The 21,293-nt window shown below is 44.5% G+C and overlaps 1 protein-coding gene across 10 annotated transcripts in view; it reads left to right on the forward strand.

Moving 5' to 3' along the window:
• Positions 1-13,243, forward strand: part of LOC142585078 (dual serine/threonine and tyrosine protein kinase-like) — a 153,646-nt gene extending 140,403 nt beyond the window's left edge. For 7 of the 10 annotated variants that reach the window (XM_075695574.1, XM_075695576.1, XM_075695575.1 and 4 more), the window contains 9 exons: positions 548-706; positions 1,157-1,260; positions 2,046-2,108; positions 3,286-3,516; positions 4,373-4,768; positions 6,793-6,876; positions 8,629-8,878; positions 9,470-9,734; positions 11,344-13,243. In XM_075695574.1, coding sequence (XP_075551689.1) covers positions 548-706; positions 1,157-1,260; positions 2,046-2,108; positions 3,286-3,516; positions 4,373-4,768; positions 6,793-6,876; positions 8,629-8,878; positions 9,470-9,734; positions 11,344-11,464 — 1,673 coding nt within the window. In that variant the 3' untranslated portion in view covers positions 11,465-13,243. Of the gene's footprint in view, positions 1-547; positions 707-1,156; positions 1,261-2,045; positions 2,109-3,285; positions 3,517-4,372; positions 4,769-6,792; positions 6,877-8,592; positions 8,879-9,469; positions 9,735-11,343 lie in introns of those variants that run through there. The other 3 variants (XM_075695568.1, XM_075695569.1, XM_075695577.1) reach the window with 3 other exon arrangements.
• Positions 13,244-21,293: the final 8,050 nt, after the last annotated feature.

Genomic DNA, 21,293 nt, shown 5'->3' on the forward strand with positions numbered 1-21,293 from the left:
TAGTTGATACATGCTTATGATTGTCAGTTGTAACAAACGTAGTTTCATGTCAGATGCAAATTCATTATATTTGAGGTTCGATATAGGCACATGGCGGTTCTTAAGGTCTTAGTTACCACAAGAAAGCTCATGCTATGGCTTCATCGAACGAGTCACAAGGCAGTACACATTACGTTATCAAGCAGCAATATTGAATTCTCACAGCATTAATATCTGCTCAGCTTAGGCATGTCATCGCACAGACACCATAGCAAATCCAATTACTATACGAACTCCTCTCAACACAAACAAGATGCACTTCAAAAATGTGTGTTCATTGACAGCGATGCACTGAACCTATGGCAACTTAATGAGGATTCCAGAACCTCAAGCTCACCCAAGAATTAAGCTGAGAAGCTTGCAAATTGTCTCCACCAGGCTTAAACATGTGCAGATTATGCTAAATGTTTGCCTTAGTAATAATCTGGTAGAAAGCATTGTGTGAGGCTGCTGCTTATCTGTGGGATAGTGCTGGTTTTAATCGTGTGGCCATGTTTTGCTATGCTAGGTGTCATTGTGGACGAAGGTGAGCAGGCTGCCCCACCAACAGCCAGTGTCCTCCAGATGTGCACATCCCAGATTCAGGACCTTGTGCTGGGAATGCTCAATGCAGCTGTCGCCGAGAAGCTTGTCGGCTCTATGAACTGCCTTCGTGAGAGCTTTGTGGGTGAGCAGACTTTCCGTGCCGTTGCAGCGTGAACGTACGAAGCTGTAGTTGCACATTTGCTTATCTCGGATGCCGATCAACTAGTGCTTCTTGAGTGCGGTCATAGTTCTTTCACGACTTATGTGAACATGCGTCGACATCTGCCCAAAAGCACTGAGCAGAACAATGGCAAGTTTGCTTTGCACCTGCATGCAGCATTAGATTTGAGAGAGATAACTGGTTTAACACTACGTAAAAATAAATTAGATAAGGAACTGGTGCTATGTAATACTGCCACATTTCTTTGAACAAAATCACTACTGAGTGCAGTTTTCATAAGTGTAAAAGCTCATTGTTATTCTGCATGCGTTGCATAGTGTGCATTCTTTTGAAGAGTTTGTGACTTTTTAAATTTTGCCGGTCTGTCAGTTCTTGACAAAAGTGTCGCTGCCCTCTTCATTGACTGTGCAGGCACTCTGGAGAGGTGCCTAGCAAGTCTGGAAGGCGTCTGCAAAGAAGACGACTGTATGCAGGCCAGCAATGCTCTCAAGCAAATTCTCAATGCAGCATACCAGGTTAGCGCTGATCTTGAATGCTGATTAGAGAAGTGAAACTTGTTATTTGTGTAAAACCTGCATTTTGCAAAATCTGCTCCCCTCACTTTTGAAGTCAGATTTGAAAACAAGGAAGTTTCGCCAAGTATTACGCCCTGCCAAAATTACAAAATAGTGCAGGTCTTGCAAGAGCAAGTACGATGCTTTCTGCGGTGATGCTTAGGACTTCATGTACCTCATGGAGGTTACAAAAAGAAAATTTGGAGCGGAGATTGACCCGAAAGTGAAGCCCTGGATGCAATCTTTCATAGGCATCAAAACTGTGGCGACTGATTACTCAAAAGAAAGTGCACAGTATACGCTCCTCCTGCAATGGGCAAAGTTGACCATATAAATCATCGTTGATTGGCATCTTTTGTATTGTGTGTGATCCCACTCCATGATCAGCTTGTTCCATGAATTGTGCACACAAAACTGTGTCCAGCCAGATATGTCCAAACTAAAAAGCATTTGGTGTTGTGCAATGAAGTGCATGTTTGACAATAACAGAAGACAAGTCAGAATTGGCAAGCATTTCGAATTAAGTAGAGTAGAATTGGTGAGCCTTTTCTACAATCAGTGTAAATTTTCTTTGTGAATGTTCTGTAGAAGTCATGCAGTGCCTTTTTTTTTTTGCATATAAGCCCACTGCCTTTATCTCTTTCTTGTTTCCTTACTCCCACTTTTTCTGTTTGGAGATATGCATGTTGTTGCCAGCATTCTGTAGCTTAGTACCACTCTCATATGCTATGCATTTTCCTTCACAGGTGGAGGTTACCGTGAAAACCAGCTCTTCGCTCCTCTGGGTCCTCTGGGAGAAAATGAAGCAGGTCAGTCGAGTTCAGTGGCTCTGACTAGGTGCATTACAGTCAACCTTCGATTATTCTGACTCCCTGGGGCCGGAGAAACATCGAAAGAAATCGGGCACTCTGAAAAAATGAATGCATATGCCTTTTGCTGCCCTGAAAAGCTCAAATCACCACAGGCACGTCCAAAAAAAAGCTCTGAAGGCCCGCTAGTACACTTATTAGGCACATTGGTGCTCGTACTATGACACGATATTGCGGGTGCACTCATATATATCTAAGAAATACATACTGTGTCCCGTGACAATTGCCCCTTCCCATTCGTGGCATGTTTCACCGCAATACTTTGCGTATGTTTCACCGCGTTGCGTTTTTGTATTGAGGTGAAGCTGACTTTTGGGAACCAGCATTATGCAACTCGTCGTGCTATCCGAGCTTTGTAGCCAGTGGCGAGGATTACATTGTTAACATTGCTGGCAGTGCTGAATTATTTCAATGAAAAACACTGCACCAAATGGCAAGAAGCTTAATAGTGAACATTGAAGCTGCTAGGCCTAGCCTTGTTGCGGTGGTGGCTACGGCAGCCAGCAGATCTGCGTGAGAGCGCCGGTTCAAGGCGGCGAGATAATCAAAATGGTGGCACTGGTGACTTTGATGTCGTTTCGGACCTGTGGTCATGGCGAAAGGACTGGAAAATCGAACGGCGAAGGGTTCTTGCATCCCAAATTTCATATGTTCTTATGCATTGATTCTAGGGGCTGCCGTAAAGCCATCCGAATTATTGCGCATGTCCGAAAAATCAGACGTACAGAAAATCGGTCGTTGGCTTTAGTTTTTAAACATATTTAGAAACATTTTTAATGCTACACCCCACTATATGGATTTCAGTATCAAGACAATGCATGGAACCTGACACTGCACAAAACTAGTGCATCTATCTAATTGAGAAAATAATTTTCAGCGCTGCTGTGACTGCATTCTTTCACTTCAAGAGACTATCTACCAATCACAAACTCTTCTTCACTAGCCAGGAAGTCTGCAGATGAATAATAAAATGGGTTGAAATGCATTGGTAGGCATTTGCAAGTCACAGAAAGGCGCACAATTTGGAAGAAAACCAAGAACTTTCAAGGAAAGTTAAAAACAACTGTGTGACAATGCTGAACTCGGCCACAACAGTGCATTTCCATTGCCTGTGCAGCTTGTGCAGACACTGCCAGGGCGTGCTCCACCACGGATCGACGCGGAGTGGCGCCAGAGGGTGGCTGCAGATATGCTAGAGTCGCTGAGCGAGTGGCGGCTGGCACGCTGCATCTGCGCTCAGTTCCGTGAACGACTGCGGTCCTCGCACGAGCAGTTTCAAGCTGCCATGCGACAGCTGGAGGCTGTCCACTCCGGCCGCCTCGAGCGTACAGAGACGCAGAGGATCAAGGTGGGCTTCAATCTATAGACTCATCTTTGTTTGCAAAATGTTTGCAAATCACTGCAGTGGATTGTGCATCAAGCTACTCTAATGTTTTTTGTTTGTCATGATTCATTTCTTTCTGAATGTCTGTGTTACTGAGATTTCACTTCTCCAAAAAAAAGAATACAAGCAGCGACAGGTTGCTGTGACTGTAGCAGCTAGCATGGTGGGTCCCCATCATTGTCATGCATTCATTACGTAATCTTGCGTAGCATATTCTCAGATTGCCTCGATGATTACTGGTTGTTCTTGAATGCATGGAATGGACAATCTCTAATTGATTCTTTTGATCCAATCACTGCAAATAAGCTGTGAACATTGCTGCTATTACTGTAGAGTTGCAAGTTTCTTTTGCATGCACAGCTTTTCTTACAATGAGCTTCTGTTCTGTGACCTGCTGGTATCATGCTCACATGTTGCTATGCTGAAAGTTTCTATGTTAGCCTTTGGTTACAGTTGCATGAGTACTGCTACTTTATTGCTAATATAACTTTTTTTCTTGATTGCGTAGTGGGTAGCTGCTACGAGTACTTACTCATATTTTGTGGCATCTGTTGCATTCAGGTTTATTAGCACTTTTCCTTGGCAAATTATATTGTTAGAAAAGAACTCAATTCTTACAGCCCAATGTTTAGTTTCTGGGTCCATGATATATGAGCTGTCTGTAATTGTCATGTCATTGCGGTAACAGCGTTTTCAGGCCAGGTATCATTGTATTTGATCTAACGTGGAGCATTTGTTTGAGTGGCCCCTAGATGACTTCAGCCTGCGACGATTGAAGCCTTGCCTCACAAAACCATGCTATCATGCCAACTCGTTACAGGTACGAAAGCTGCATGCACCACGCCTGGCCCGCTGTGCCCTGGAGAGCACATCCTTGCGGGACGAGATCCTTTATGGGATGCCCCAGCTGGGGCGTGAACTGGGCCGGGGCCAGTACGGCGTAGTATATTCGAGCGAACCCTGGGGTGGGCGGTCTCCATGCGCGGTCAAGTCAGTGGTGCCTCCCGATGACAAGCACTGGAATGACCTGGCCATGGAGTTTTTCTACACACGCAGTGTTCCTGACCATGACCGCATTGTACAGATACGGGGGTCTGTCATCGACCACAACTACGCTGGTGGTACCACACCCGCGGTGCTGCTTGTCATGGACCGCATGCAGCGGGATCTCTACACGGCCTTGCGAACAGGACTCAACTGGCCAGCCAGGCTCAGGGTGAGATAGATGGAGCTTGTTGGAGTGTTGAGATCGTATTTTCGTCATAGTTGTACTGCAGTGAGGTGTGCACTGCTACGTGCCCAGTCCAGTTAGCCGTTGCTATAGCGAAGCTGAAGGAGCAGGTATTGCTTCGTCATAGCCATTGGTTGAATCTTGCCACAATAAAAGTGGCAGGGCGCATGACAAATTTTGTTGTTGCAGAAATTATGGAATGTAACATGCTGCACTGGCTTTGCTATAGAAAAGTGCACACTGTGTTGCTTCATTCTTAACATGCAGTCGAATTCATTGATAACAAATTTATAAAAAAGAACACTGAAGCTTGCATTGGAAGCTATAATTCGCCACTACATTTGTCCAAAAATCAGATTTTCTGTATGCTCCTTTTTGTTCCCGGCACCTTTCCACACCTAGCTGCAAGCCTACATTAAAACAAAGATACCTACCTAATTTGCGCGTAAAGTGAGTCTAAAAAATGAAACATAGCTTATCCGACATTGTACCTTTTTCGAAGCTACACCCAGTTTCGATCTGTCATTGTCCAAACTGCTAGCACAGCTGCCATGTACTTTCTTTGGAGGTATGTGATACATTATTCTATTAGCTGGGCGTGGGTGGATTCTGGATACGAAATCAGTGTTCTAGTTGGTTGAAAGTGCGAGCCGGTTTGGTATACAGACATTTTGCAAGTCTCACTGTTAAAGCTGCACATCAGCCGTGCGAGGCTGAATGAAGGCTGAGTGCACCGAGAACCATGAAGTCGCATTTTCTGTGTTGCCTCTGCCAAAAAAATTTGTTAGAAAGTTAGAACATCATCACAACCCAGTAGCAGCAATCAGCAGAGATGTAAAAAAAGCATCACCAAACCGTGCTAGCATAGTAACCACTGACACTTTGCACCGTATTGTCCCTAGGGCTCCCGGTTTCTGAAATCTGCACACCGCTCACTCAGCGTTGAGATCGTATTTTCGTCATAGTTGAACTGCAGTGAGGTGTGCACTGCTACGTGCCCAGTCCATTCCCACTTTCTTTCCTGCTTCATAACTTTGCGTGTGCTATATTTCCCACGACGGGGTTTTAAATGTTCATTGTAACATACGGCACCTTAAAAAGTTTGTCTAATGCAGTTTCAATAAGTACCGTCAGAAAATTTCAAACGTAATGAAATGCGATAATTATAACTGATTGAGTGTTGTTGTATTTTCTTGCACAATGATAACTTTTTTCTTAAAGAATGCGCACTAAGTTGGGGGGCGTTCATCATGCGGGGTAAAATTGTGAGCTCTTTTTTTTTTTTTTGGCTACATCTAAAAGCAGACACATGGTAGAATTCAGCATCCGATACAGCATCCGATGCACCGATATGGCAGCTGGGTCCAAGATGTTTTGCTGTTCTGTAGCGCCAGATTAGCTAAGCACCTCAATTCTGCCGCATCGGACACCATGTCAGATGCTGAATTGTACTATGTGTCTCCTATTTTTGTTGCATGCCAGGCATCTCATTGAGCCCTACGGCATGACAAAACGCAACGGATCCGGCTGCCAATTCGGCATGTCAGGTGCAGTATTGGACGCTGAATCATACTGTGTGTCTTCTACTTCATGGCAGCAAGTTCAGAATGCGATCTTTATGCAAGGAAAAGAAGAAATGCACTCTTTGATGGCAAAAGGGGCATCTGCAATCACTACGTGTCTGTGTTCGTTATTCAAGTAAATATGGTATACATGGCATCATAATAAGTGAGTTCGGCTGTAGTAGGGCAATAATTGTGAGCGCACTTGAAGAATTAGCCACACATGCTTAGGAATACCTCTGCAGTCATCTTTGAGTGAAGGTTGATTGATTTCTAGGAGAGGCATTTGTCAACGGTATAGAGGTTGTTATACAAGCTTTCATATTTAAGAATGTTCCTTTCTCGTGCTTGAAAAGTGCTGAGCACATATAGTGGTTACATTGCGCACTGCTTAGTGCACTTTGCAGCTGTTGTACAGTACAATAAGACAACTTCTATTGCTTACAGGTTGCACTGGATGTTGTTCAAGGCATCCGGTTTCTTCACAGCCAAGGCCTCGTGCACAGAGACATCAAGCTAAAAAATGTCTTGGTAAGCATGCAGCATGAGATAGCATGAGTTTTTTGTTTAGTCAGAGGCAATTTAGTGTGTACGTATCACACTAGTACCGTATAGTATTTTTTCTGGCACCTTGGAGAGCAATGTAGTAAGTACTACAGTTCATACGGAAGAGAAACTTGAACGGTCTATGTCAGAGTGTCAGCGAGACACACTATGATCTTCGAGCTTCAACAAACTGTTGGAACCACTCTGAGGCCCCAGCATTCATCACCTACCCTTCATTTCAACTTCAATTTCAACTTCCTCCGAGAGTACATTGTGCCCTCATTCCACAGTGCCGTGCATGTAGCAGATGTTTAATCGTTGTTGCACAGTGTTAACATGATTGTTACAAGGCTGTCCATTCCTAGGGAAAGCACTTCATTAGTACATACAGTAAAAATCTCGTTAATTTGAAAACCAAGGGGAGCAGAAATTTATTCAAATAAAATGGAGTTCGAAATGAGGAGAGCCCCTTTAGATATAGTGCTCTATAAATTGTGCGGCACAGCGTGAGAAACCAAACCATCACTGTGCCATGTGCTGGAAGAAGCCTAGGTTCCGTATAAAGTCTAAGTGCAGTAAAATCGCGTCTCGTGCATCGTTTGCTGTAGGTGCGAGGGAAAACATGCTAGGGTGAGCTGAGAAGGATGGTGGCATGGTTTGTGCCATCCTCTCACGTTCCCTATGTTGAAGATGTGATTGAGCTCAGAAAGCTCGCACAATAGGAGGGGTAGGAGGGGGGGTGTAGGAGAGCGAGCGCGGTAACATAGTGATCAAGTGCAGGCTACGGGGCTGTTTCCTGCTCCATTTAAGCCGGATGAGAAAGGGTGCACGCTGCACTGCTTGCTCCAATTTAGTATCGGCTCCCTGCGCCTCTTTCCTCGTCATTCTAACGGCACGCAACGTTACGGTAGCTAGCGAGGTTTCAAACCTTAGCCTTTGGTTCAGGCTTGTCCGAAAAGCGGTCTGTGGGTGTGAGAAATTTTGTTTGAATAAATGTTGCGCGGTTGTTGAACTTCGAATTTATGGGAATTTTTCTCTATTCGGACATATAGGACTTCACTGGGTTCAGTAGAGCAGTTTAAATTATCCATCAGTTTGAATTAAAAGATTTCGAATTATTGGGATTTCACTATCTATTGTGACGCTGCTTCATGACTTTTATCCGAGACAGTGGCTCAAATGCATCTAATAATTTAGATAAATATGATGGAAAAGCTAATTAAGTTGCAAGCTTTTATTGCACATTTACACTGCTATAAATGTTTGAAGTTGTTCCCAGGTGTATCAGACTCAAAGGGCATTGCAAAATAGTTCAATATCAATAATTTGAAATATAATGTCATTTGGAAGCCTATCTGAAAACACTACATCTTGAGCGGCCTCGCAAACGTGACGAGCAGTAGCTTGCCAAATTGTTTCTGCAAGGTCTGCGAGATATGAGATAAGAAACAGTGTGATGACCACCACACTTTATTTGGCAAGAAATAAGTTTCGTGGTGTGAACTTGTGTGACAGCCAACATTATTTGACAAGTGCAGAATGTTTAGCTGAGATTTAAATACCTATATTCTGCATTTAGCTATGTGTAATGTGACCTGTGTACACTGGACAGTAAAGCTACCTGTTGCCAACTGCAGGCATGGCCTCCGATTGCTTTATATCAGTGGCGACTGATTTGTGACAACAGGCATTGCGTTCCAGTGTCCATGAGTGACCCATGACCGTTTCTGCCGGCAGCTGGACAGGGCGAACAGAGCAAAGCTGACAGACCTAGGCTTCTGCAAGCCGGAGGCGATGATGTCCGGCAGCATCGTAGGCACTCCCATCCACATGGCTCCCGAGCTGTTCACAGGTCGCTATGACAACAGCGTTGACACGTATGCCTTCGGCATCCTCTTCTGGTACATCTGCGCGGGACATGTGAAGCTGCCCTACGTCTTTGAGCAGTGCCAGACCAAAGATCAGCTGTGGTCGTGTGTCCGGAAAGGTTGGTACAAGTTTTAAGCAAGGGCCAAGTTAGTCTGTCATACAGGAGAGGGTTGGGTGGGGCTGAAAGGATGTGGACAGATACATAGCGCAACATTGTAAAATGCACAAAGCTTTCTTTTTTATTATTTTGGTGCACATTGTAAGAATTCGAGATGGTCAAAATTAATCTGTAGCTCTGTAGCTAATCTGTAGATAGGTGTATATAGATAATGTTGCACACATGGTGTGCAATATTGCACACCATGTGCTCAGCAGGAACGCTAGCGCACGTGTGCATTGTTCATGTAGGCATTTGAATGCACAATGCTACCTTCGTTTTGCTACAGAGCTGATAGAGTGGAGCGTGACTATGGGTCTAGTTGGTTTCTTCATTGTTTTGCAGTCAAGCTGGCTGTGCCTCGCTCGTGTTTCTGAGAGATGTGCTTTGATGCGTTTATCCAAGTGTAAAATCAAAGCACTTCTCTGCAGTGGACGAGATGTGAGCGAAGCGACACCCTCCTGGAACTGTATCCTCTCGCAGCCCTGAAATATCTCAGAGGCATTAAGTCTGCCATTGTGAACTTGCACTAATGAAGACTCGTGCCCGCAGGTGCTCGGCCCGAGCGACTGCCCCAGTTTAACGATGACTGCTGGCGGCTAATGGAGCACTGCTGGGCCAGTGACCCCCAGCGGCGGCCGCTGCTCGGTGATGTGGAGCTTGTGCTCGAGGCCATCTCGGAGCAACAGCAGCGGGAGGCCTCGCTCGCCGAGGAGACCCAGCAGCTCTCGGACAGCCTCTGTGCCAGCCAGCAGCAGCAGCAGGCGAGCGGCTACGGCTACACTCCCTGCCGGCCAATTGTGCCCACCAAGGACAAGTACGAAATGGCCGTCCCAGTGTCCGAGCTGAGCGTCAGCACTGAGTGATAACCGCTTTGCCCTGCAACTACTACTCTTGCTTTAACTGTTCATGAAGAGATCCGCTGCTGCGCGAGTATAGCATGTTGAGGTATTGCGGTAAACATGGCAGTGCAGCCGAGTCTGGACGAGACTGACTGAGAGCCAAGGTTGCTGCGTGGTACTGGCATCTGTCTTGCCCATTGGCACTGGGCGACTGCTTGCCTCCACTCTCGTGTTATCGAAAAACAGGACAGCTTGACCTGAAGGCAGCTCACCAACAGCTGAAATCGACTGCACAGAACTGTGGCCGAACCCAGTCTCAGCAGGATGTTTCCATCACTCACATAGACATCAGGACTGAGTACCAGTCCTCTGTCCTGTGCGTTTTGAGTTGCATTGAGTTTTGCATGGAATCGACGTGTCTAAGTGAACCTTGACGCATTGTGATCCTAAGTGCATGGAACGCAGCCCTAGCGCGCTAGGTTATTAGCAAATCCAGTTGCCTTTAGTCTTTGCCTTTGCTCTTGGTTAAGTCGCATGGAGCTACACGCTGACAAGGCAAGCCACCCACAAAGTCTGATAATCAGCATGGTCATTGCTTCGTAGAGCTGCGACTTTGTTTACCCATCTAGACGCTTGTTGGTGGCACTGAATGTCTCCCCCTTTCATGCATTGTGTTGGCCTTGCAGTGCAAGCAGATTGTGTGTCACTGTCAAGCTTGCTTTCGGTACAAAGTATAATTGCTTGCACAATCTGCTGCTTGTGCAGAGAAGTTTCATCTGCATTCTGTTATCAGCGTGCGCAGCCTTGAACAAATGTACCTGGGTCTTTGCGCAACTCCTTCGCATTTTGTGCATGTCCTTCATTTCCTTTGCGACATCTATGAGGAAGGAAGCACCAAGCAAATGAAACAACTGTGATGACGCCGTGCGCATGCATGTTAGCTGCAGGCACTTCGTTAAAGCTTGTGGATGTGACTAGCTCTTGTGATGGAGGCACTTCCTTTCCAAATTTTTGGTGTTTGTCGTTTCAGCATGGAGAACTAAGGCAGTTAGTAAACCCATTCGTATGTTTGCTATGAAACGGACTCTTTCTTTTTTTTTCCGAGCAGCCGGTCCCAGTGCAAATTGTAAGACCATGCAACTTTACCCGTCTCGTCTTAAAACATAAATGCATTAGACAGTACAATGGTGCAAGTGGCGCTTTTGTGTTGACGGTACAGCACTTACTGGGAAGTGCCTGAATAGTAGCTTGAGAAGCTTGAAGCGACTCCACTTCTTTTTCGCTGTCAGAAACATGCAACTGCAATAGGGTGATGTCTTGCTGTACTCACGAAAGTGCATTCTCAACTAAAATTCTAGTCAAACGCTTTTGTTTCCCATGTTTCTGCGTCAATCCCATGCACTGAATCATCAATTTCTTATCAATCATCTTAGCTAAGGCACGTTGGCTTGGACAATTCTTTCGGAGACATAGCATGCTGCATTCATTCTTTCCAGACACGATTTGTGTATTCTGCTTATAATCTTTAAAAAAAAAAAGAAATTAATCTCACTTGTGTTTTTCTTCCTCTTCCTCCTCCATCAGATGGAAATGCAGAGAGAGCGCAGGGTTGCCAAACATAACATGCATGCAGCGCTTTGTGGCTCGTGCTGCTGACATCATTGAGCACTGTCGAAACTCTCGCAGCTTATTTGTCGCATCTTAACCACTGAAGGTAAAGCAAAAACCAGTGCGAAACATCTGCATGTACTTGCTAGCTTGCCATGCCTTGCACTCGTGTACGCTTTCTCTTTTCATTTCACTGCTTTTACATTCGTGTTATTGCCAGCTATGTGGCATGTCATCTTGCAGAAGATGCATGCAAGCTGGCCGAGCCAGGATGGCATGAACTGCGCATGCTGCATGTCTGGCGGGAGTGGCTTTTCTATGCACGTTAGACTTGCGATGAAAAGCCTTCCTGTCGGGCTGGTGATGGGAGTTTTTTTACTTCCTGTTGCATGCAAGCATTTCCAACATAAAGCTGCCTCTTGTAGTGAGCATTCCTGATGGAAAGTCATGTGACTTTGTTGTTGCAAGCATTTCTGATGGAATGTCTTGCAAACTTCCGTTTTTTTTTTTATTATTCTTGCTAAAACATTATTTAGGTGCCTCTGCTATTTGTGAAGTGGGACTTGCACAGTGAATGCATTTGCAATCACTCCCATGCCTACTGCAGGCATTTGTGCTGGCAATCACAAGCCATTTTTGCATACACATGCTTGACAATAAACTGGCAGCCATAATATGCTTGTTCAATAAACCTTAAACTGCTATTCGTTAAACTGTAAAGAAATTAAGAAAAACAGAGTTCGAACAGTGTGAATAAAACAAGAACCCGAAGAAACAAATACCACAGACAAGTGCTGTGTTCCTTTGTGTCCTTGTTTAATTCGCACTGCTCAACCTCAGTTCTAGATATGAACCAAGTAGCCCTCATCAAGCTCTTACTAAAGCTAAGCAGCTGTCACTAAAATATTCACGGGAATAACTTGGCAATCTAAACAGTGCAAGTGGCTGGCACTAAAGACCACTTTTTTGGTGCAGTAAGAACATGTAACCCCAAGTTGCCAGCTTATTGGACTTGCACTGTACAAGTCAGCGGCTCTGTAGCACTTGTGGCAGACTTGTTGCAAGTTTGCCCGAGCAACTGGCACATTTGCTCACCGGTAGACATGCAACTACAAACCGCTCAAAGAAGCAATCATGTACACAAGTATATCCAACTTTCAAGCGAAGCAATGAGCTTCCAGAAGTTGTTCGTAGCCATTGAGGCAGCCCCTTTTTTGTATAGGACTGTGGGATGCCATGGTCACTGATATAAGCATGGTGAATGCATGGTTGCATGTTGTTCACTGAACAAGTCATTGCTCAAAGACCGCATGTTACACACTTCTCTATTGGCCTGCCTGTGCAGTGGCCCAGGTGCACTGCTTGCCGGGAAAGAGACTTGAAGCTACATGCAGGTGTACCCATTTATTCTTTGCAGACGAGTACCTCCGAGAGGCGTCGATGCAGTGACCGAAAGTGCGGACTTGTTTATTGAAATATATGCCCACCACATGTGTTACTAGACGAGCCCACATTGTTTCCTCTACCCTTTTTGTCTTTCTGTCATTCTTTTTATTGTATTTTATTTTCCTAATGTATTTACTTGTAAGTTCAGCTAAACTGACGCGAGCTTCCACGCACACAAGCAGACATGTGGAACGTTTCTAGCGCTACCACCCTGATCATGACAAAGCAGGTCTGCATGAAAGTCCTGTTTTCTTGTACATAAGATTATTTTATATTTCATGTACATAATGTAATAAAAAAGAGTTAGTGTAGATGTGTATGTGTTTCATGTTCCTGGTTTTAAGTACTAATGATGTGTAATCTCTTTATATCACATGTGGAAAAGCAGAAAAATGTGCATTGTGTACACAAAATAAAGCATTTGAACGCATTCCTGTCATTTCAACTACTCTTTCACTTGTTCATTTTGTGTGCATAGTTTCGTCCAGTAAACAAGCATGCATCAATCCTTTTGCAAAGCAAATGTAGAACATTCAGAACTTGACAGTGCTGTGATAAACGAAGAATAATGGCCATGGCATCTATTGATGGTGGGGCTATTGTATATGCTTTCAAATGCTCGTGTATTACACTAAGTGCCACTCGTAAAGCTCAGTTTTCAATGAGGGCAAATCGCAGAGCAGTGCGCAGCAAGTTCCACTTTTAATAAAAACGCATCAAAGGACATAGGTGAACTTCCTTTGTAGCAACTGTTGAATCGCTGTGCACGACTTGCTTGTGTTCCCTTTAACAGGACGCAGAAACGCCAGTGTCCTGTGCATTGGAAGCACATTACAAATGCTCTGGTGGTCAAAATCCGGAGTCCCCCGCTACGACATGCCTTAACATCAAATGGTTTTGGCATGTAAAGCCCCAGAATTCAATTCATTCCCTTTAACAATGGGCTACACTGTGTGTCGACACTTCGTATTCATGGCTAGTCTAGAAAGCCCTGCGAGTACAGTGAGCACATCGGCTTCACCCTGCAAAAGATGGCATTGTAATGTCCTTCTGATGTCTCCTGGCTGTTCCACAAAAAGAAAAGTTTTACATGAGCCTCGAGACCCTTGATTTCTCGCCAATACATTGTGCTATAGCAACTGTAAAAATAAAGGGAAAGAAATTCAAGCAGAAACTCCTGGGATTTGTCTAAGTATGCGTAACCAATGCGCCTCTTGATCACCTCCACGCAGCTCGGCATGATTATCAATGTTCTCAATCTTGATCTGACCAGTATAAACGACAGCGCTATGGCGACATGAACTGCTGCGGACAGCGGTGCAAGATGAATTGACGAGGCAAGCAAACTACCGCAGGTGGTGGCGCCAACGGCACTGATAATGTTCCAATCATAAGCCGTCATCGCTCTTTAGCGCCTTATCCTTCCATGTGGAAACATTATCAACCGTGACCAACTATACTCTGGCAGCAGCTGCATATGACGAGGGCCTCTATTGAAAGCAATCTGTGATGGGGCACGGTGCAGCGAGTGCCGACAGCTTCGTACATGCTGTGTTCTCGCAGCTTATTTCACAGTGAAGTAAGAAACAGTGCAAAGGTTGATTCGCTCGCTGCTGCAGGCCCCATCTTGAAAGCGATCATCTTACATGATGGGTGGACGTTTTTCCCTGTGGTGTAGGCATTTAAAACGCATTTAAAAAGAAAGCAGATCCAACTCAACGTTGCAATCTAAATGATACAAAGTTTGTTTGGCGTGCCTCATAATCAGAAAGTGGTTTTGGCACGTAAAACCCCAAATATTAAGTTTGTTTGAGTTGGCAAGCTAAGAGCGGTGGTGTATGGCAGTAAGGGAATGTAATGGTGCTTGGCTTGTCAGGGGAAGAATGCTTGATTAGAGGTGCATGTACAAAGAATTATGACACAAATCTTGACATTTAAGGCTTGATTCACCTTGTTTAATAGCACCTGCCATAGTTGCTTAATGGTCATGGTGTTGGGCTGGCAAGCACGAGGTCGAGGGATCAAATCCCAGCCACGGCGGCTGCATTTCGATGAGGGCAAAATGCCAAAACGCTCGTGTGCTTAAATTTAGGCCCAAACAATTGCATCCTCCTTGCCTCGGTAAGGAAGTCTTCATTGCTGTGAGGTATGTCACTCTGAAAGTTTCCTTACCGAGGGGCCCTCGGTGAAGGCTTTCTTGGTGCTTCCTCAGCGTAGGCTTGCTTTAAAGCAACCTTCATGCGCCCTTACGCTGCTCCTGGCACTGAACGAGCGCTTCACCTCGCTGCTGGCCTACATGTTTGCTTGTGCATGCATGCTGTTGCCCACCTGCGAAGAAGCACGAGCACTATGCCAGGTGTTGGCATTCGTTTAAATCACATGTGGCATGAGTGGCATCTCGCAACGCCGGCGTGCTAGTGTTGCTGGAACATGTCAAGTTTTGCTCTAATGAGGTGGTTTCTCAGCTTGAGTAAACAAAACTGGAAGAAAGTTTCCATGCATCTCCGTATTAGCAATTAAATTTAAAGATTATGTGTCCATCCAACTTTCTTTTTATTGAAAAAAGGCGTTTGCGTAAAGCTTATAAGAGGTGCTCTCGAACACAGGTGTATGGCAACCGTTCCTTACGTGAGGACAGCCGAAGGGAGCTTTCAGAGTATGCTTGCTTCCTCCGTTGGTTCTTCGCTGTAAGGAGGCCTCGCGTAAGGTTAGGAAGCCCTCGAAGGAAAGAAAGGTTTCATCGCTTGGGCCTTGGGTGCAAGCTAAAGAACCCCAGGCGGCCCAAATTTCCGGAGTCCCCCACTATGGCGTGCCTCATAAACGGATCGTGGTTTTGACACATAAAACCTCAACTTTTTTTTTAATAGTGCTGCATCTATTTTGGGGGACCGGCCAAGAATGGGGGCACATACCCAGTCACCCAAGTTTTCTACTAGGCCAGACTGCAGCCAGCGCATAGCCTGTGGTCCAAATTTATATCACGCATATATACAGCCAGACCCTGTGAAAGTCTGGGAAGGCTCCACTTCAAAAATCTCACTGAAGCTTGTCATAATGGTTGGTCTGTTTTTCACTGTCAATCTAACGATTGACGATAACTTGTGGTTGCATTTTTCAGCGACCCATTGCTCTGCAAGACTTTTCCTCACCACTGACCTTATAGTTAGTGTGCCTAGAAGAGCCAAATAATGGTTAAAATGTACAAAGGCAATGTAGCTATAACTCAAATTTTTTTAACATTGGTTTCGAGAATTAAAGCACTCTTAAATTGCAGGCAGTCACTTGGACAACTGCGTGAGTGATTATGATGTGCTTGTGGATGCATTGAAGATTGGGTGTATAATAGGTAAACCTATGTGTCCAACAAATGTGCAGAAGTACCATTACAAAAGGAAAAAATAAGCAGGACAACGGGCAAGAGACAGAAACGAAGACACCAACACCATTGAAAAAAATACACTGCCAAAGACCCTCATGTGACAACATAACTGAGGCGTGTACGATTAAGGTTCATCCTTGCAGAGAGACCAATGCTGGATTTCCAGGGAATATCCAAGGATGCAATATCCCTTGGTTATCCTCCAAAGAATGTTCACATCAGATTTCTGATGAATCCACGAGTGGGCACCCTTCAATGGCTGTTCAAGCATTAGTACATCAATGCAAAAGTCTGAAGATCTCATTCAGATGCTGGAAGGAAGAGGAAGGCACCATATCCCATCCCTATAATTTTAATAAATATATCTTTTTCTCCCTCTTATTCTGGCCTTGTTATTTGCAAATATATATGACGTAAAACAGAGCACACTACTGCACTGTCATACTTCTGACACATTTTGCATGCTCGACCATTAGAATGGATATCTCGAAGCAAAATGGTCTTAGGCTGGATAGGTAGTAAAAATTGTGGCAAAATAAAATTAAAAAGTTTTCAGAAGGTGCTTGTAGTTCAAGCTGGTAATTTTCATGCAATATGAGCATTTTCTTTTTTTTTAATTAATCATTCTTACTGGTAAAATACACTCAAAAGATGTCGATCCTTTGTTTTGGTACAACAGTTTAAAGAGGCCCTGAACTGAAGCACTTTTTGTCAAAGTCGAGAAATGCATTTGAATTTAAAATAGGCTATTTCAGAAATATTTTGCCATAAAAAGTAATTCGATGCGCTCAGTAGAACTGCAGTTATTGGCAATCAAGCATGCCCTGCGTGGTGCTTCCGCTCATTCTTCAGTGACTTGTACTGCAAAGGCTATGGCAGAGTGGGGAATTCCCAGAACACTGTACTTACTGAATGTTGCTGTGGCGCGCTGTTAAAACTTGATTTTGGATGTCCCTGTAGACGCCACTACTTCTGATTTTGGCACCTACGACTTGCCAAACATAAAGCCCCTCTATGCTTCAGCCAAATGCAGTTGTCCTCAGCGAACCACAGTGCTCTCAGCCAGCGGACTCGTCGCAGCACCCCGCGGCGGCCGTAGTGTCTATGCTACGTAGCGGCCCGCTGCTACATGTAACTGTTGTGCGTATGGGCAGCGTTTGCTTGTGCATGACAGTGCTAGAGTGCACGCTCGCGCTCATATGCTCCAGTTTGGCCATGCTACGTGGTGCGGACCGGCTTTGTCCTGCACCAGCTTGACTGAGGATATTATACTGGTGTCACACGTAGACTTACTTCTGATCACGATCGGGGCTGATCCGGATTGGATTTCTCGATCGCGATCAACAATGGTTGCTGCTACATGGTCCAACGATCCGGATTGAGTTATTGTCTGCTGATCGTCAGAAACTTTCAGAATTGCATAATCTATTAGCTACAAATTCAGATTTGCAAAATTTTGACAATAGTTCAGTTTTACAGCTTATTATTGCCAGTAAAATATTTTTAAACGTTTTTTATTGAGCTGGCTTCACTTCTTGTTTTTAACGTTTTCAGAATTCTGCGCTAGAGGGCGCAGACGTCAGTCTGCGATATGCTGCGATCGTGATTAAGGGGCTGATTGCGATTCTCAGATTGCGATCGCCCAGATCCGGATCCCGCAGGATCATGATCGCAAATGACCGTGTAGCAACACCAGATCCGGATCAAGCTAGCTCTGGATCGGCCCCAATTGCGATCAGAAGCCACATTTGACTCCTGCATTTTTGAAGCACTATCATGCTCAATACGAAGCGAAGTATGCCAAGTCGTCTAACCAGGAGCGGCTAGGAGTGAGCATGCACTGGCAAGCGTGCGTGTGGTCTGACCTTAAATTTTGTGTGGTCCGAGGCTACTTGAGAGTTCAAAACCGCAATTACTGAGGCCAGACGGCTACGCCACTGATAAAAAGGGTGGCCTATGCCGACACCCGTGCGCAACCAAGCGTGACAGACGATACTCAGCTTCTTGTGGAGTACTTAATTATTATTGAAATTCAAAAGCAGATTTCCGCTTACTTCAGCCTGTTTATTAAACTGTGTCAATACACAGTAACAGTAGGAAGAAGCAAAGTCATTCGAATGCCCTTCTTGATTTTATGTCGGCAAATAACGTGTATGAGGATCTGCTATATTACAAAATAAAGCGCCCAGAAAAAAGTGAAGAGCAAGCTTCTGTTGAAAAGAGAGGGTTTGAGAAAAAGGTGACTTTGCATTCTGCTTGCGAGCTCCATGCGCCGTGCACGACTGCAAAATTTGCCTGAGCTGTTATCCGCGGACTGCGTTTTTTCACCAAGCCTGAGGAGTGGTTCAGGATCCCTTTAAATGTACAGTTAAATCTCTATATTATAACGAAATATTTATTTTTTTATAACTTTTCCTAGAACACCATGTATTTTGAACCTCAGTATAACGAAGTCTGTTTATACACAATTTTGCTGCCATAGCAGTAAAACACGTAGTGGGGCTAGTTGGTGCATAGCTTTCATTAGCTTTCATTTCAAAATTCACTGCCATCGTGAAAGAATACTGAAGCAATAGGTGGGAAATGCCATGGCTGCTTGCGAATACACCTCTGAAATTACGCGACAGAGAAAAGCCACTCAAGCGTAGTAACAATAGTCTCTTGCCATCATATGCCACAGAAAGTCCAAATTCGATTATATATATCCTACCTGTCCCGTGCGCCATATGCCATGGGTGCGAGTGCAAGCCAAGAAGGATGGTGGCTTAATGGGCACTGTCTTCCCACGCGGTCAAGAGTGGGGAGGTAGATGAATGTGTGTATATCCTCCGCTAATCCAGTCAAACTGTGCATGGCTGTCAGCGTGGCTGAGCGCATAGGCAGCCCGCGCACAGTATCGTGTAGGTAATCTGCGGTGGGTTAAAGAAATGGCGAGCCAAGATGGCCGTGCCGCCATGCACGGCCATCTGCATGCATGTGCATGCACTGTCTTAATGTGTGTTTAGTGCTTGAGGCAATGTAATCTCGAGTTTTGGAGACGCGTCAATTGAAGCGACAGGCAGAGCTAGAACCATTCGCTTCCCTCTGCCTATGCTTTTCATGATAGCGTCGATCATTCCACTTCAGGCTACACTATTCATAGCGAAGGTGGAGTGGACGCAAAAGTATCCCAGGCTTTACTTTGTACCACCAACGTGAAGAGATCATCAACACGGCATGAAACCGTATCTTTGGTTGCCGACTCTCAAATTCAACAAAATGATTTTTTTTCTCATTTTTTTCTCATTCTCTCTGGTTGCCTGATAATTCAGGAAATTTTGCAGCTCCTTCCATGTAAGAGAAATCTGTTGGTGACTGTAGTTGCTCGCATAAAAGGTCAAACTTCAATGCTATAACGAAATTTTGATATAATGGAATAAACTGCTGATATTACCAACATCGTTATATCGAGGTTTAACCGTACATGTATATCTAAAGTTTTGGTGGTATGCAAGTGTGACCAAAGCAAAATAGGATGTATCGCTTCTGTCCGAGTAAGTGCTTGTAATACATGTGAGTGCTTTGAATCAGTGAATGATGTATATCTATAGTATTCTATACAAGCATCAGAAGTAGATAATCGTGGCTGTAGTTTTTTTGTGGTTTTTCCCCTAAGTAGAAGTATCAACATAGGATATGAAATGCAACTGTGTCTTTTGGACTTCCAATCGTAATCTTGGGATGTCCAGTGCAAATTTAGGAGCGTCCTATGGATATCCGTAATATTCAAACTGCATTAATTAATGGAAAATCAGACATCCACCCGTTCGTAACAATTGCTACAAAGGATGAAAGGATGATGTCTGATTTTTCATTAATTAATTACTTCTCTCCACCTTGCGGGTTTCCGCAGTACTACGTCATTCAAACTGCATGTTCACTGGGTATCCATGGCTACTTGAGCATTGATCTTTTGGCCCACTGACAGTGGGTCAAAGACATGACAGGTCATCATTAGTAAGAAAGTGAAAGCCTGCAGTTCAGTGAGAAAGCGAAGACTAAAGCGAGTGGCAGATCTCAACAACTGTAGCTACAAGGATTACTTGATGGGCACTTCCAAGCAGGCGTGATAGGTATGTTTGAGCAGCACTCAAAGGCACAGATGTTGCATGGTTTCAATGGCAATTTCAAACACATCAAGGCCCTGCATGACAAATTCTGACAAATTATTCTGACAAATTTAAATTACGAAAAAGTTGAATATTTCTTTTATGCTACGATTTGACCTGCCAGATAACTCGACTAGTTGGCACAGTCAAACTAGGGCCATTAACAACAAGTTGAGTGCACCAACTATGTAGTGTTCATTCTTGGACAACACTATAGTGGGACAATGTAAAAAGAACAAACTAATACACTGCAGCCTGCATTCATTCTTGGACAGATGTTTATCTTCCTTCCAAAAAAATATTCAGATATTAACAAATGCTGGAGAAGGGACAAAATTAAAAGCATACTTTCAGCTGCCAAGGCTGTCTTAGGATCTTTGTGTCACTGCCAGTCCACCATCCATGTGTTTATGATGTTTCATGCTGGAAATAATTGCTCTGATATCATGAATTGTTCACAGTCAAAGCAACTACTGTGGTTAGCCATCAATGCTATTGTTTCCCATCATCATCATCACCAGCAGCCTATATTTATGTCCACTGCAAGACGAAAGCCTCTCCCAGCATCTTTATTTCTTGCACTAGCTGATTACAACTTGTGCCTGTAAATTTCCTAATTTTATCACCCCACGTAATTTTCTGCCGTCCTTGACTGCGCTTCCCTCCCCTTGGCACCCATTCTGTAACTCTAATGGTCCACTGGTTATCTGCCTTACGCATTACATGGTGTGCCCAGTGACATCTTGTTTTTCTCTTATTGTCAACTAGAATATCTGCTAGCCTCTACTTGCTCTCTGATCCACACCGCTCTCTTCCCGTCTCTTAATGTTACGCCTCACGGCCTTTGTGCCTCATCGCCCTTTGCGTGGTCCTTAACTCGTTCTTGAGCTTCTTTCTTTACCTCCAAGTTTCTGCCCCATATTTTTGCACTGGTAGAATGCAATGATTGTATA

Source organism: Dermacentor variabilis, chromosome 6 (assembly GCF_050947875.1).
Source record: "Dermacentor variabilis isolate Ectoservices chromosome 6, ASM5094787v1, whole genome shotgun sequence".
Classification (NCBI taxonomy): domain Eukaryota; kingdom Metazoa; phylum Arthropoda; class Arachnida; order Ixodida; family Ixodidae; genus Dermacentor; species Dermacentor variabilis.